Below are 17,902 nucleotides of genomic sequence, written 5' to 3' on the forward strand. Positions count from 1 at the left end.
TTTGTAGTGGGGGGCCCAGAACTGGACACAATACTACAGATGTGGCCTCACCAAAACCGAATAAAGGGGAATAATGACATCTCTGGATCTGCTGGCAATGCTCCTCTTAATGCAACCTAATATGCTATTAGCCTTCTTGGCTACAAGGGCACTGGGGCCTCCAAGGTCATGGCTAGTGCTGGGGGACCTGGAGGCTGAACTGGTTGGGGGGTTGGGCTGGCACTGGGGGGCTCTGGGGATGAGGCTCATATTGGGGACTGGGGCTATGGAAACAGGAGGCTGGTACTGGGGGTGTCTGGTGATAGGGAGCTCTAAAGAGTGGGGTGCTGGCACTGAGGCCTTTGGGATGGGGGGCTGGCATTGTGGGGCTCTGAGGGTGAGAGGCTGGCACTGGGGAGATTGGGTGCAGGGGACTCTGGGGTCAGTGGCTGGTGTAGGGGAGTAATGGATGGGTGGGAGTCTCTAGGGGTTAGTGCTGGCACTGGGGTCTCTGGGGAATGGACTTTTGGTGGACGGTAATGCTTTATTTTCATATTCATCATTTGCATAATGAATATGAAAATATGCAAATAAAATGTTACCGGTCCGCCAAAAGTTTGTGAATGGGTTTGCTGGTCCCTGGTGTCAAAAAGGTTGGGAACTACTGTAGTAATAGATTTCACTTCTTTTGAATTGCTGTTCTTGCTAACTAAAAAAATGTTTACCAGAATCTAAAAGTGTTAGTCTACCAATTGAAAAGTTAACTTTGAAAACAGCATTGTTTGTTTCATATTAGATCAAAGTTCAATGTTCTCCATGCTGTAATGATTTCTTCCATGGTCTATGGCTATGAAAATGGAGACATTTCAGAGTTGGAGAAACTTAAGACACTTTGGAACTCTCATGGATATTAAATCATCAGACAGACTAGTGGCTAGACGCTACAAGGATGAGCATTTTAATAATTTAATAATAAAATCTTCTACTGAAAGCACAGTTTAGCTGGACTAGATGCATTCTTTGGAAGGAGGACACCAGTCAAAAAGCAGAGGCAGAAATATAATGATGACTAAAACGAAGTAATTCAACCCATTGTGACTTATGTTAAATATTCACATGTTGGGGAGGGAGTGGTAAACAAACTGCTTTGGCAAGTCAGTAATAGAGCAGCAATTTTGGAGTGAGTCATGTTAATCATTAAGAGAAGTGAGTTCTTTTTGAAAAGATTGTGTAGATCTTACAGATAAAACTAATAAACAATACTGCATTACTGTGATCTTTCAAAAGGCATGTACATCTGCGGTTGAACCGTATTTGAATCTATAAAACTGAGCATTGTCAAAAAGGACAGTTAGCAGTTAAAGGAACTGTGGAATCCAACTAGCCTTTTTTATCAGTACTAAAAAAGCTAATGTATCAGAAGGAGAGGGAGTCATTTCTTATTCTACTGTTTCCCAGGCTATTTGGACAGTTATAGGTGTCACTAATCAGCTGAAAGGATGATTTTGTTTTTATTGAAGCACAGGAATGTGACTCAGAAGTTCTGGATTCTATTTGTAGCTGTACTATGTGATCTTGGCCAACCCATGTAATTTTTCTGGGAGAGGGATGTTACCACCTATCTCAGGTTGTGTCTAGACTGGCCGGTTTTTCTGCAAAAGCAACTGCCAGCTGTCTACACTGGCCGCTTTGAATTTGCACAAGAACACTGATGATATAATGTAAGATTGTCAGTGTTCTTCCACAAATACAATGACTCTCCCGTTCGGGGAAAAAGCCCTCTTGCGCAAATGCTTTTGCACAAGAGGGCCAGTGTAGACAGCTGAGAACTGTTTTGCGCAAAAATGCCCCAATGGCGAAAATGGCGATCGGGGTTTTCTTGCGCAGAACCTCATCTAGATTGGCCACGGACGCTTTTCCGCAAAAAGTGCTTTTGTGCAAAAGCATCCATGCCAATCTAGACGCTCTTTTCCACAAATGCTTTTAACGGAAAAACTTTTCCGTTAAAAGCATTTGCGGAAAATCATGCCAGTCTAGACGTAGCCTCAGTGTTTTTCTGCATATGAGTTTATTCACATCTGTAAGCTCTGTGAAGAACCTGAATGGAAAACAATTTCTCAAATATATTACAATATGATTGTAGAGAGCCACCACTAATTCAGAAACAGCTTTTCTACTCTTTTTCAATTAGGGCATCTAATTATCAAGCCTTCGAAGTAAAATTGGATCATTGCCCATAGCAGATGTTACCAGTGTCTGAATTTTTTGGGGAGAAGAACTAATTGTTTGTTTAGTGCATACATGAGACATTAAGTCAGGGCAAAAGTTTGCCAAAGTGTTGGCCAAATTGGGCCCCTGGTAAGTTTCCAAGGTTCAGAACTAATCTGTATGCAGTGAAAGCAGTTGCAGTTCCGTTGATCTTTAATTTGGAAGTCTATTGTGTCAGTAACTTCCATACATTTTTCTCCCAGATGGAATAACAAATGATAAGGAAAAGGGTGAGCGCTTACAATGAGTTGTAGATTAGACATTCTTGTAGGTTTTCAAGGTTTGGTTTCATTTTTCTCTATGTACAAGCAGCATACCCAGCCTTCAAAAGCATGAAATCTGAGCTACTTGATGCACAGTCTTGGTTTAATCACCAGTGTGGAGATTTGTGCAGAAGCCGCCATAAAATACCTTATTTTTTCCATAAAGGGGATGTGAAATTTAAAATAGGAAAAGCTAATTTAGGTATGATCCCATTTTGTTTATTAGGAAACTTTTATGCCAGTGAAACTACATGATCTAAATGTATCTTGATTTTGCTTTTTCTTGTTTATTTTCCTATCAGGAAAGCCCAGGAGGAGATGATCTCCGAGCTCCGACAGCAGAAGTTCTACTTGGAAACGCAAGCTGGGAAGTTAGAAGCCCAGAACCGAAAACTAGAAGAGCAATTGGAGAAAATCAGTCTTCAGGACCATAGTGATAAGAACCGTCTGTTGGAATTAGAGACTAGACTGCGAGAGGTGAAAATTTAATCCTTTGCAGACTGATGTAGTTGGGTATATCCCATTCCAAAGAGAACACTGAGATTTACAATTAAGTAGTGGTTTTCATTTTCAGGACTCCAGGATACTAACAAGCTGAATGACCCAGTTTTGCTCCATTTCCTGTAACAATAGAAACATACTGCTTTCTGAAAGACATCGTGTATAACTATTTTGTTTTTTTATTTCTTAGACTGGCCAAGTCTGAGTTTCTAGATCAGCTTGCTTTCTTAGAACCAAATTTATTTATATTCTTGTGTAAAATCTCCTTTAATAGTGCCCAGATATAATGATGATGGGTACAGTATATATGCTTAGTTGGATAATTAATTTATTTTCAGTTGCAGACTTGAAGAATCAGGTTTTTATATTATTTTTGAATAAAAAGGACAGACAGGCAAAAATAGGTTGGAACCACCTCATGTTGCCAGGTTAATTTTTTTTTTCCTTCCTTGCAGTCCCTCCTCTAATTCTTAAGACAATGAACTCTAATTTGACTAAGATGTTTTCGATATCCAATGTCATTTTTCATTAGCCAGAAGTTGCTAGACATTAGGGTGAGATCTTCTGTGAGGTTTTTTTTTAACCTGTCTGCAATATTATGGACAGATTCACTTGCAATAATGTAAGTTATAAATATAAAGTATTTTAGTTTGAAGGTGATCTTTGCTCCAGTGGAATCCTTGAAGAAGGGCATATAAATGAACCAGCAGCAAGAAGCTAAACTGGAACTTTTTCTTTAAGCTGTTTTCTCAACTCTACCACGGTAAATAGGATCTGCCATGATGTTGCATGAGTGCAGGAAATAGATTTCTCAGTAACAAGAATCTAAAGGGAAGCTGAAATATGAAAGTAATCGAACAGTATATAAAGACACTTCTTATATTTTCAAAGCAATATTGATAGTTTCTCCTTACTGAGTCTCAAATGCAGTATATTCACTTGCAACTATGGAAGATAGTCACATACATTATACTTTAACATTCATATTGTCACAGTTATTTAAATCAACATTTGATATAAATTTACAACATAGCTGGCATTACTTTCCTATCCTAGTTTTCATTTCAGAATGCTATATAGTTTTATTTTTGAATCTTTTCAAAACAAATGAGTCTTTTTCAAGTGATGGATGAAGCAGCAGCCTCGGGATACTTGTCCTCGGGTCTGATTTTTAACCAAGTCATCCAAATCTGACATTACACTGGAGTGTTGCCATGCAATCCCAGAGTGCAGTTCTCTGATAGGCCTCTAGTTTGAAATGAACAAATATAAGAACTGAATTCTCCATTTCCTTATTAGTAAGTCATAGTCCACTGCTGCTGTTTCTCTGCAGGTTAGCTTAGAGCATGAAGAACAAAAGCTGGAATTGAAACGACAATTAACAGAATTGCAGTTGACCCTCCAAGAAAGAGAATCTCAGATTTCGGGGCTTCAAGCTGCACGATCAGCCCTAGAGAATCAGCTCCGTGAGGCTAAAACTGAATTGGAGGAGACTACAGCTGAGGCAGAGGAGGAGATTCAGGCTCTCACGGTGAGTTCTATGCTTCTGGATTGGTCTTTTGAGCTATCCCTGCAGACCTGACAGAATGTCGATGCACTTTCATAATAAGAGTCCTAACTTATTAGCTTTTAGGTTGTTCAACCATGAATTTTGTTTGTTTCTTTAATTTTGCAATGCAACATAAGAAATGTGCCTTGGATTGAGGAAGGAGCAGGGATGGCTAAAATGTTAGTGTTCTTTGTCTCTCAAAACATACATATGCTTGTTGTTTGTTGTCCACTTGTGAGAACATCATCAGTTTACTTGATAAGCTGAAAGTCCCACACTAAACTATTCCTACTGTAGGATTATGACTTTCTGCTGTTGTTGTTTTTTTAAATTCATATGTGACTTTTGAAGTAGTGCTTTTTCAAAAGGAATGTAATCACAAATATTCTGGTATTTTCTCTGTAATGAATTTACTAACTCTGCTTATCCTTTGAAAAAAATCAATTAAATACTTTGGTTGCTTCTCTAATTTTACTAGAACGGCTGTTCCATAAAGAATTGCTACTTTTAGATCTTGCAATCTCTTGTGAGGTGTGTGAATGACATAAAATTCATTATGGGTAAAAAAAGGAATTTCCCTGCCCAGTGAACAGAACACTAAATTATATGCTGTGGGTTGCTACTTTGAGCACAAAAAGATGCTTTTACATGGTTGGATTTTAAATAATGTTTGCTTTGCAAAGGCTTGCTAATACTGTGGGAGGCAAAGAAATAACTGGCCTCTTACTTGAGCTGCCAGCTATCACTGATCGAAGAATCAGTCTTCAATGACCTTCAAATCCAGTTATTTTAGAGCACTGGCAACAGATGGGCCGTTGCCCTTAGTGAAATCTAATGAAAAAGAATCTCATTTGAGTCCTTATTTCTGCTATTACCACTGCTCAGGTGCAATAGGGGTTCAGCTGAAGACTGGTGCTTGTGTATGCCAATGCTGTTGGATATCCCCATGCTGAAGAGATCATTCACTCAGAATTGTTTTAAACTGGTGCATGCTGGGTTATATATTTTAGGAAAATGCAACAGCAACATGAGTGACTTACAGTAATTGAATAGGCATGTCAGCAGTTCATTTAAATACAAAGCATTTCTATTTGCTCCAAAGTAAGATGGTCCCACTGACATTTGAAAACTTGGCAGAGTTGTTAGCTGCCATGCTAATAGAATGATGTGTTTGATATTTCTTCCTACCACACCATCAAAACATAAGAATGTGTGTGATCTCTGCTTGCTCAGGCAGATATTATAATTGTTCTGGTAAATGGTAGTGCTTTCGTGCCAGATTTCGTAAGATTCCAATCTGGCACCTCCATGTCATATTAGTCCAGTTTACTGGGTTGGGATTTATTTTTTGAGGGTCTTTTTTGCATTGCTCTGGTAAGATAACTTTTAAGTTATCACATTGGACTTCTGCAGAACAACTTTTCCTATTGAGTCTCTTGGCTGTAAGGAAAATGTCTTGAATAAAGAAAGGGAATGGGATGTGCTAGTGCACTAGCCTTTCATCCACTAAGGCCTGAGCTTGCATATGACATTAGTCACAAGTTAAATCAGTTTGACAGTCTGAGTGAATCTTGAGAGAGGCTATGAGGCTGAATCATGAACTTTGCTTTATCATGCTTTGCTTGTTAATAAGGAAGTAAAATGATGCATGCATTGTTTCATTTTTTTTTAAAAATGCTTTGCAGCTTTTAATACTTTGGATTCTGTTTGGGAGAAGTTTAGGACTAAACTTCCTTGGGTTAGGGATGTGGTAGATCAGCAGAGCAGTTTGTGGATGCTTACACAGTGCTTCTTTGTAGAGTTTTCTTTGCAAGTACTAAAGTATGTATATTAAAACATGTTACATATTGTATTAATCCAGATGTGGAAGTACAAACAGACTACTCAAATTATCTTAAAAGTGAAGAAGATACACACTTAACATTTAAATGGTCACTTACCTGGGAGACCACTTAAAATGGAATGTTTTGCATCATCCAGTTTGTAAGTTTGTTGTACATTTTGCTAAAGTAGCTCAGAATCGGGAGCATGAGTGTGCTTTAAGTAGGATGTGACTTAATCAGTCTTTGCCACTACAGAGTGCTTTCATAGCCTGCAACATCTGTCATCCAAACTTTGCTTGCTGGTAGATTGTTCTGCAGTTTATTTAGCAACAGCTGTTGGATTCTAATTCTAATGTATGAAAAATTGATGATTAACTTCTTACCTCCTTTAGGCACATAGAGATGAAATCCAGCGTAAATTTGAAGCCCTTCGTAATAGCTGCACAGTGAGTATTAAATACAGATCATTGAGTTATTTTGAAATTAAGGATAAGGAAAGAAACCAACTCATTTACTCCTTGATGACAATTGTTCCTGACATGGGCTTTTGGCTTCAAGGAGTTAGCAGGAGTTAGCCTGATTGGATTTGATTTCTTGTAGGCCTCAAATAAACCTCAATTTAGAGGTTTTATTTTGATTTAAAATTGGCGTTGTCCTTCATCTTTTTGTAGAAGGAAGTCAATTTAAATATCTCATTGCAGTGCAGCTAGTAAGAATGGTGTAGCAGCTGCAAAAATTATGTGGGTTATAGATTTTTTCTTTTTATAAGGGAAGAAAAAAGTTTACCTATCCAAATCCTGAGCTATATTGTAGACCTAGGCCAGAGTGAAGGAGCTGTTTTGCCACTCTGGGTTTTAAGGAAGGCTTTAATTCTTTCTGGAGGGAAAAGAAGTCCTGTGCTTCTGAATAAATAAATTGTTACTCTTGTTCAAAATAATAGGTTCTTAACTTGATATTCTATTACTTGAGAGATCTTTTGATATGTTTTTCATTCATTTCATTCATATGGGACAGATGTCCTAGATTTTGTGTTCCTTATTATTAGATATTTTCTCAGATCTGCATTTTTTGCCTATTTCTTTACGATGCTGTGTGGACCCTGATGACATTGATCTTTCAATGACATACAAATTCCAGAAGTGTCAAACATTGACTACGGCCTTCTGTGTAAGACTTGGATGCAGATCTCTTCAGACTTTCTATTCTTCCTCTGTTAGCTGGGCCAGTTGTTCCTTGACCCTTTCCTGGGGGTTCCCCTTCCATCCTCAGTGACCTCTCCACAATGTTAGTTTTCTATTGTGCTTTGATTGCATAGTCATAGGTGCTGTAGGAAAGTGCAAGACAGATAGAAAATGGCTTCTTTCAAGAATATTCTCAGGAGACATTTTTTTTAATCTTCCAGATCGGTAGCTCTTTTTCCTCAGGGTCAGGAAAATTTTCTACTCTTTTCTTAGTGTACACTGATTTGAAAAAATGAGTACTTAAGTCCTAACTTTAATATGATGTGGCTTCATCTTTTCTGAAAGAAATTCAGATTATCTGTACTTTCTGTCCTCTCTCAAGGAGATGGGGGGGAGGGGTTCTACATGTGTACTTCTGTCTATCGGTGCTTATTCCCATAGTTGCTTTTCTACTTCAGTGGTAGATACTTCATTCCTTTGTTCTCTGTCTTTCTGTCAGCACAGAATAGTAGCTTTCTCTGAAGCAACTGGTATAGATGATTGTATATGGCCAGCTTCAAAGATCACATCATCTATGGATATTCCCATAAATTTTTTTCTGCACAGCATGCTAATTTACATAACTCAAAATTAATTATGTGACTGATCTATGAGTTTTTAAGAATGGGCAACAATCTCCAATAGTGAGGACTGGCACAGGAGGATGTCAAACATGCCATGTGGTTTCAAGAACAATATGAACTTTAGAGATGCCAACTTAAAGATTTGCCAGTATGATGTTCATCTTGGATTCTTTAGAAGGATGATTCATACAGCAGCCAATCCTCATCAATAAGAAATGTAATCAAACAGCAACTGAATGAGTAGTGAATGAATGAGAAATGTCAACATCATATCCAGTTCTCAACCCAAGAGAAAGGAAAGTACAGTTCTAAGGATTCCCTCAATAGCCTCTGTGCGTAAAATTCTCATTTCATGTCCTAAGAGGCCTAGCAGCCTATCCTGTTCTCTTCGTATCAGTGAAAGAAATGACAGCACAATTTTGTATTGACTAAGGGGAGATCAGTAGAGCCCTGCAAATCCATGGATAACCACTTCATATCTGTGGGTGTAAGCAACTGTGGATGCGGATATCTGTGGATCATTTTTGCAGATGTGGATGCAGATTCTAGGGCTCTAGCGATCAGTGCATTCTTCTTTCTCTAATGCTTCATCACCCTGTTAAATTAATAATTACTATGATGCAGGCTTAACTTTTTAGTGGACATTTAAGATTATGCCACAGTGGGTCATAATTTGTTTATGAACTAGAAACAAGACCACCCATAAGGATTGTCATTCAGTCACATTTCTTTTGATTCAGCCTGTTAAGGATTAGTGGCTCTATTAAGAAGGAACGTTGATAACATTCCTTCAATGTGAACATCAAGAATGAATTTCCTTGAAGCATGTGCTGTTAAACTTTATAATGGCCATTGCATTTGTTTTACATTATTTACAAGTTCAAAGCAATATAAGTATGAAATTAAAATTAATTACACACAAAATGCATTACTGAAGATTGTCTTTGATAATTTAGAATGTTGCTGTATAGAATAATAGGTAAAGATACTTAAAAAGCTACTTTCTTTGATATCTCCTAGTTGTTTAACTCTTTAGAAGTCTAGGCTTCGAGGTATGGTGTAAGCTCACACGTCTAATGTATTTATGTTTATTTATGCCTCAGTCCACTCATGTCCCTCAAGCCAGGTCAGGTTACTGTCATAGTCTTCAGATTCCGTACTTTAAAATTATCACTGTTTGGGATTCATGCATAGAAAATGGTGTTATGTAACTATTATAAGCCTGCTGGAAGGTACCTTTGCTTTGTGCATAGACTATATATTCAACTGATCGCTGATAGATTTGGGCTTGAGTTAATTAGTTTACTTTAGTATAACTCTTTTCCTTCCCATCAGGAACAAAAACAAAACTTAGCCTTTGTTCTCCTAGTTTCACAAGCGTAATGTAATTACAGCAACCCCTTTCCCTCCTCCCCAGTCAGATCTTTAAATGCAGAGCTGCAACGTTCTGCAGGCAGTGGAAGCAGGAACTATTCAGTCCCAGCCTGTGCCACCCCCAGGAGCTAACTCCACTGTGGGTTACCCCATAGTAGCTCCCAAGGGTGGCGCAAGCTGGGATTGAACAGTCCCAGTTTGTGCTGCCCCTGGGACCCTGTAGCTGTGTACTTTAAATGTAGTACAGTGTTTCTTAAACTTTTTAAGACCGAGGAACATCAAACAATAATTTTTTTAAATGACGAACACCAAGGATTTTTTATTGAGACGAAAAGAAAAGTCGGGGGGGGGAGAGGGGAGAAAAGGGTTGGGAGAAAGTTATTGAGCAAAAAAAAAAGGTTGCCTGCCCCTTTAAGGGTGGCCATTTTGAACTCTGTTTTTCTCTGCCACACACCTCCAACTGCCTTGTGGCATACCAGTGTGCCGTGGAATACAGTTTAAGAACCACATGTAGTAGGAGCCTGGTAGGCTCCTACTACATTTAAAGTGCAGAGCTGCAGTGGGGTTAGCCCCCCGGGGTGGCGCGAGTTGGGACTGATCAATCTGATTCTGTGCTTCTAAAAACTCAATACATCACAACCCTTGACTTTTGAAATCATATTTCTTAACAAATATTTCCAAGACAGTCAGAAGAATTTTACCAAAGAAATGCATTTCACTGAACAGGAAAGTTTGTTTTGCTACCTTGCTCTTAATTATGGATTACTGAAGGATTTAATATATTTGGACAACAAAAACAGTTGTTGGCCTCAACAATAATGTAAGCATTTCATAAACGTAAATGTTAGTAAAGACAATAAAAAAACTGAAAACTTAAAAAAAAGTAGATTTTTAAATAAATTACTGTGAAGTTCTGAATATAAATCAACATCTAAATCTTCAGACTTTTTCAATTACAAGCTTTTCTCATTTATTACTTTGACTAAGAGAATGGAAAATTCTGGTACGTTAATTGGGTGCAGCATCTTCTTTTACCTAGAGAATAAAACCTTCCTCTCTCCAAAATAATACTTACACTTTTTTGTTGTTACCTCCTCTTGTTATCTGTAGCCTTATGAGGACTTGATCCTGCAATCACTGGTGAACAGATTGGACCCTGAGAGACAGAACCTGCAAACCCTTTAGACGCTTGCATAAATTTACTTACGTGTAGTACTGTTGGCTTCAACCAGAGGTCCTGTTTCTGAACTAACTTCTGTGAGAGTATGCACATAAGTAAAGTTACATACTTGCTTCTGAATTTATGGAATCATGTCTGAAAGATGCCAAGTATCTACTTGGTGCTATATAATATTCAGTCCATAGCAAGGAAACTTTGCCTGTCCAAAGATGATAAATTGTACCATGATGCTAATACCCAGGCAAAATTTTGGTACGATCGAGTAAAATGTATAAAAACACCCTGCCATTTGCTTGGTAGTGTTGTAACCCAACCTTCATTTTTTTAGAAAATTATGGGTAAAGGTCAGTTGTAGCCCAAGTTGTACACTTATAGGTTTGTAAAAACGTGTTTTGGAGGACTTTTTAGAGTCTCCAGGAGCTGCTGTCCTAAGGAGAAGGCTCCTTCTTGGTCATGATCTGCAGAGGATGAGTCTCATGATTGGGGGAAGTAGAACAATTGCAGGGAGTGGATAAACACAAGGAACACTCTATAGACAAGAATATGCAAAGAGGGGAATTATCCAGCATGATTGCCCCTCTATCTCAACTAAAAGAGAAGAAAAAAACAAAACAAAAGATTTGGTTAATCTGAGGAGAAGAGAAACAAAGGTACTGGCATATCATACTACCTCTGCTCATGGTCACACCCCAACTCCAAAATAAGTAACAGGTGAATTTCCAAGAAGTGGGGCAAAATACCTCAGCACATAAAGTGTGCCTCAGTTGTAGTGGAGGCATGTGGAGAAAGGGGAAGGAAGTGGTCAGCACCATTTTTTCTTAGCCTATGAATGCACTTGCTAGGACTCTACTACTATGTGTTAAGGTACAGTAATTCCTGATTTAACACTATAGCTATGTTTCAGAAAATGATTGTGTTAAGTGAAAACATGTTATGCGGGGTCAATTTTCCCATTGAAAATAATAGAAAAGGCAGGGGTTGCGTTTCAAGCGGTGGTGTCTGTTGGGAACGGGACATAAGATTGGGGGAGAAAGGGGACTGGGTTACAGCAGGGAGGGGAGGTGTTTGGCTCTGGGGAAGGGGAGGGGGATTGGGTTGGGAGTATGCCCTTGTGATGGGTCTGCTGGGACCCGCACTGTGTCCGGTCCGGGGGGGGGGGGGGGGTGTCTCCGGGGAACGGCGTGGCGAGCGGCAAATCCTCCACCGCTTTGCAGGGAGGCAGGGGGAAGCCCCGTGCAGCTGCCGGTGATGGGCTGGCTGGGGAAACGCAGATGCCAGCCTGCAACCAGGGAAGGAGGAAAGGGGGTAAAGTGTCCGGCGAGTGGGAGTCAGCAGGGAATAGCACGGTGAATGGCAAGCCCTCCGCCACTTTGCAGGAAGGTGGGGGAAGCCCTGCTCAGCCGCCAGCAACGGGCCAGATGGGGAAATCGTGTTATTCCAAGGACGGTCGTGTAATTAAAGAAATGTTCCCCCCCAAAAAAGTGTTATTGCGAAAACGTGTTAAGTGGGCACGTTAAATGAGGAATTACTGTAATCTTAGCACTTCTGTCTTCTCTCCTGGGGCAGCCTTATGGGATGGTGGAAGAATGGCTCTCGGGATGTGTCTATTTGCATATGTTGAGGGGTGATCCTGGTGCCTACCTTGCCTCCCCATTAATCCAGGATTTGGGATGATACTTCATTCTTCCATTCACCCTTTTGTGGTAGCAACAAGGTGATTTTTTAAAAATTTATCACTTTATTTTGTACAAAAAACATGTAAGTAGTTACCACAGCAGCTGCCTGGGTTCTCTGCACTGAGACTCTGGTGTGGATCTTAGCCAGATGATCAGTGAATTCCTGATAAGGAGACTTGGTGAATACAGTCTCCTTCCAGAGGTCAGGGGTCAGATAACTGTATGTCTTAGAGATGGCATGAAAGGCAGCCTTAGCAAAGTTGCCAAGTGTAGCGGTATAACCTCTGGCTGAATTATAGGAGTCATCAATTCCAGCCATCATTAGCAGTTTCTTGGGAACAGAGGCAGATACAGTTCCTGTACCATGGGGTGCTGATCAGACACACCAGAATAGACCCATAATGACTAGTAACCTTGAAAGGTACAGTATGAAGCTTGCCAGTATTGTTTCCCCAGTAGCCTTGTTGTACTGGTACAATGGACAGTTTAGCTAAGATGATTGCCCCACAAATAGCAGTGGCAACTTTGTTGGCTTCTTTTACAAGACCGACATTATCATGGCAATCACCAATAGCAACAAAAGCCTTGAATCTGGTATGCAGGCAGGCATGATCTTCAGAACCTCATCTTTCAGTGAAGATCCTAGAAAGAGTGGAAGATCAGTAGAGCAGAACTTTAGGGAAACAAGACACACACGTTAGTTTATAAATTCCAAGTTAAGATTGCACTTAAAATCTTTATCATCCCCAAACTGTAGCTGTACTGATGTGCTAGTGAAGTCACCTCAAAAAAATCTGAATTCTTTCTTTCTGCATCCAACCTCTTCCTTGCACATATTTGGAGCTTCTGAGAATGGCTGAGATACCTTGATGAAGATTTTAAGTTTGCAGTCTGCATTTGAGGATATCCTAAATCTGCTTTCTTGACATATTTTGCCTGAAGTATTGAATTGTGGAGAATGTAGCTTGAGTTGTATGCGGTTGTGTCAGATATGTAAATCTCAAAACCACTATCTTGAGATCCTGATATCTAAGCTACCTAATTTTTGATGCATCCCTGGAGAATTTTGTAGGTCCAGATGTGGTAGTTATGAGTCTATGTGAAATACTGTACTTTGCATTTGAAACACACTATGTTTTGGGGACAATTTTCTTGAATGTGTTGCTTTATTGAAGAGATGTCATTTTCTGGTTACTCTGTATGTTATTAAAAAGGTATGTGTGTAGTTTATGGTAGCAATATAAAGACAATAAGGCAGTTTAAATACTGCAATAGTATACAGCCAATCTCTCAGCAAGATTAACATGGTCAAGTTAAATCATGTCTTATTTCTCAGAATTACAGATGTGGTAATAATGTGCATTTTTTCAAGGCAGAATTGTTTTTTTGTGCTTTCAGATGTTCTATGTAGATGGTGATAGTGGCATGGCTAATTTTACTTAGTGCATTTCCATGCTTTCTAGTGTTACTTAATGAAATAGATAAATGTTAACTTTGAATTTTGGAGTTTTCTGTTGCATTTGAGTTTTTAAAGGACACTACTATGTACTAGTGTTTCCAAATGTAGCTCCAGTGTAAAAGAGTTTTTTGCTTGGGAATTTCCTTAATTTTAATACACTTCATTAATTTTCTCAGACACAAAAATCCAGGGCAGGTTGTAAGTTTTATGGACTTGGACCTACCTTTTTATCAGATTCTCCACATGTGGAATCATAGAGCTGTGTGATTGGAAGGGGCCTTCAGAAGTCAACTAGTCCAGTTCTCTGTACTGAAGGCAGTACTAAGTATTATATAGACCATTTCTGACTAGTGTTTGGCTTAATCTGGTCTTAAAAATCTCCAGTGATAGAGATTCCACAACTTCCATGGAATGTATCCAGTGCTTAATCACCCTAACAAGAATTGTTTTCCTAATGACCAACCTAAACCATATGATTTCCTTCTTCCTGGTTTCCAGGCTAGATACCACCCACACAACTGTTTTCCACCATCCTGTGTGGCTGTCTCTTATCTGCTATTCCAGATCAAGGCTCTGTCCCATGTGGTTGCCCTCATGCTGCTGCTGTTGTGACTGTTTAGGCTATGTAGAATTTATAAACTCCATATTGGGACCATAATATATATGGAAGCTGATTTTAATAATTAAATCGGTCAGGAAATCTCCCCTTCCTCCAATACAGTGTCCAGAAAGAAAAACCCTAATTAGAGAGAGCATTCTTTATCAAAACCATTAGATTGGGGCTGTCAATTAATGTGCGTTAACGCTTGGGATTAATGCAGAGCACAATTAATGCATTAATTTTCTAAACGTATTAATTGCAGGCATTTCTGCAGCGCCAGGGCGTTTCAGAAGGGCAAAGCAGTAGGAGCCTGGGATCAGCTAGAGTCCCCAGCTGACCCCGGGCACTGGGCTACCATGGCGTTGCCCCTTTGAAACGCTGGGGCAGCGTTTCCCAGGGCAGTACTGCACGGAGCTGGGGTCAGCTGGGGACTCCAGCTGATCCCGGGCTTCCGCGGTGCTGCCCGTTGGAAACGCCAGGGTGGTCTTTCAAAGGGGCAGCGCTGCACTGAGCCAGGGTCAGCTGAGGACTCCAGTTGATCACAGGTATCGTGAAGTGCCGCTCCTTTGAAACACCACCACTGCGTTTCAAAGGGGGCATGCGTACGTGATTGATTTTTTTAATCACTTGACAGCCCTACATTAGATTAAAATTAATTTGTAAGCCAAGACATTTTGGAGTTAGGTTGAGCCAAAATAATGTTCAAGAAGTAAGATCACATTATTTCTTCCATTTTTGAACCCTTAATCTCTTATGTACTTTGTATAGTTTATTTCATACTTTCTAGAAATGTTCTATTCTGGAATAAGATCACCAGCTTCACACAGATGCGTTTAGTTTTGGTGAGGTTGAGTGGAGTCAGGCTTATAATGGAAGGTTAGCTTTCACCCTAAAGAGATGATGCTATCGTCTTTGAAATTTAGTCATTTTAAACAAAAATGAATTATTTCAGCTACTACTCCAACCACCACCCTGCCAGTTTTTGCAGTTTTACACTTAATCTCTTATATTTTAAAAACTGTAAGTGAAATTATATAAGGGAGGTGATGGAAATGACAAGACTGGTCTGAAATGTAACAGGAATCTCAGTTGTCACATTTGCAGGCAGAAGTAGTGTTTTTGTTTTTTATTTCTAAGTTGATGTTGCTTTTGACAATATAGTTGGTATTCTCATGGTGCAATCATGGTACCTAAATAGCTTACATGATGTATACGTGATACCAATACAAAATACTTAAATTCAGTAGTTCAGTAGGAGTGTTCCAGTAACAAACACAATATTGAAAATGTAAGTTGATTTTGAATTTTGGGGTATGAATCACCTTATGAGTTGACCCAAAACAACTGGACGGACGGAACCCTCCTTCATGTTGTAGGAAATAGTTTAAGTCCATCTTTTTTGCCAGTAATTTAAAACCCAAGTACTATTGGTTTACATCTAGGAGAAGCATAGTGAAAAGTTGCTTTTAAGCCTATAGTCAAAAAGAAATGGTTGCATTCCTCTCTGAAAGGCTGAAAAGGAGCTGTATATTCTCAAAGATATTGAGGTCCTTGACTGTTGTGTGGGAAAACAGAACATTTAAGTCTAAACAAATATTGTGCTAAATAGTGTTGTGTGGTTCTTTTTGTTAAGATGTTTCCAGATTAGATGTATGGTTTGTAGTACAAGTAGTTGCAGGATTTTCTTCTGCTGATCTCCCCTGGAGTTTTTCATATGGGTTTCCCCTCTCAGAAACTGTAGAGTTATATGAAAATACCCCCATTTTTATTAATATTTTTATACACTTTGGGTTAGCTTTAAAAAACAAACTTTGCATAGTGGGATCCCAGTTTAGTTTAATAAATGGGCAATCCTGCTTCATAAAGGCAAGGTTTTGTCTTCCTTCAAAGTTGAATCCTTGCTGTTTGTTGATGGCAGTATTGGATTTTCCACTATAATTGGTGGTGCTGCCAGCCTTTTTCTGTTGTCTTATTTGTCATGTTACCATCCATAATTCTATTGTCTTGATACTATCTGTTTCTTCATAAGATATAACTTATCGTGGCTACTTATGATTTTAGGTACAGTAAATTAATCTATATCCAAATAATATCACCTTTAGTTCCTCTCATCTAGTGATCTTAAAGATTATATATTACAAAACATCTGTGGGAAGTATTACCTTCACTTTAGAGATGGGGAAACTGAGGTATCCAGTTAAAGTGCTTTGCATAAGGCACATAGCAAGTCAGTGGAAGATCTGGGAATAGAACCAAAACACCTGGCTCCCAAACCTCTAGAGTTTACCACCAAATTAATCATAAGTTGTCTTGCAACATTTGTATCTTTTTAGACTAAATCAGAATTAATGTATATCAAGTTGCTTTCTGGAAGAGGTGAGACAGTCTGTCTATGCAAAGCTCATGCCCATTGATATGATCTGTACTTATAACTGAGCTCATGCTTGAACTGAACAAAAATGCTATGATCTGTCTATTTGCTTGGAAAGGTGTGGCTGTAGAAGTGAGAATTATCCTTTCACTGAATTCTGTTCACTGTCATGTAACCCAACTTCATTTGCTCTTTTTAGGTAATTACAGACTTGGAAGAACAGCTGAACCAGCTGAGTGAGGACAACGCAGAACTGAATAATCAGAATTTCTTCCTGTCAAAGCAGCTTGATGAGGCCTCAGGGGCCAGCGATGAGATAGTACAGCTGCGAAGTGAGGTTGACCACCTCCGTCGAGAGATCACTGAGAGGGAGATGCAGCTTACCAGTCAGAAACAAGTGAGAGCTTAGACATTCTGTTTAATATCTCTTCAGGACACTTATTTCTATGTAGGACTCTGACTCATGGGTGTAGCCACAGGTGGGCCTGAAGGGGCTGTGGCCCATCCACTTTCTATCCAGATCCACTCCCTGCTTGCCTGCCCACCCGGTGCTCCAGCCAGGGAATGAGGCTGGAGCTTACTCATTCTACCCTAGTGCTCTGGACAGGAGCAGTGTCAGTACTTAACCTCTCTTTTACTCCCCCATTCTTGTCCGTCCATTTGAAGTTGGGAACTACACAACTGGGCCCTTCTAGATATACCTCTGCTCTGACTAGCCTGAAATTCTTTCTAATTTGGAAAATCAATGGAGGGTATTTATAACTTTTATAGCAATTTGACCCTACAATGACTGTTCTGGGAGGTAGTGTGAGAATACATTGAAATACTTTGTATGTTCCTTTGTGACTCATTGAAGCACTAGCAAAGAAAGGTGCGTCTTAGCTGTTCCATTTTTCTTGTGAATAAAGCCATCATGAGGTATAACTGACATTAAAAGCAACCACAATTAAATGCATAAAGATACAGCCATAAATAAATGAGATATGACTTACCAGTTGATGCTGTGGATTTGCACATACTGTAATTGAAATGGTGAAGCTGTATCTTGAAAAGT

The 17,902-nt window shown here is 39.3% G+C and overlaps 1 protein-coding gene and 1 pseudogene across 9 annotated transcripts in view; one reads left to right on the forward strand and one right to left on the reverse strand.

Annotated features, from left to right (window-relative positions):
• CIT (citron rho-interacting serine/threonine kinase) overlaps positions 1 to 17,902 on the forward strand; it is a 150,594-nt gene that overhangs the window by 87,396 nt on the left and 45,296 nt on the right. For 8 of the 9 annotated variants that reach the window (XM_075898125.1, XM_075898127.1, XM_075898130.1 and 5 more), the window contains exons 22-25: positions 2,813 to 2,987; positions 4,345 to 4,542; positions 6,776 to 6,829; positions 17,048 to 17,245. In XM_075898125.1, coding sequence (XP_075754240.1) covers positions 2,813 to 2,987; positions 4,345 to 4,542; positions 6,776 to 6,829; positions 17,048 to 17,245 — 625 coding nt within the window. The remainder of the gene's footprint in view (positions 1 to 2,812; positions 2,988 to 4,344; positions 4,543 to 6,775; positions 6,830 to 17,047; positions 17,246 to 17,902) is intronic. The other variant, XM_075898131.1, reaches the window with a different exon arrangement.
• Positions 12,464 to 15,077, reverse strand: LOC102460762 (small ribosomal subunit protein uS5 pseudogene; annotated as a pseudogene).

Source organism: Pelodiscus sinensis, chromosome 15, assembly GCF_049634645.1.
Source record: "Pelodiscus sinensis isolate JC-2024 chromosome 15, ASM4963464v1, whole genome shotgun sequence".
NCBI classification, from domain to species: Eukaryota; Metazoa; Chordata; order Testudines; family Trionychidae; genus Pelodiscus; species Pelodiscus sinensis.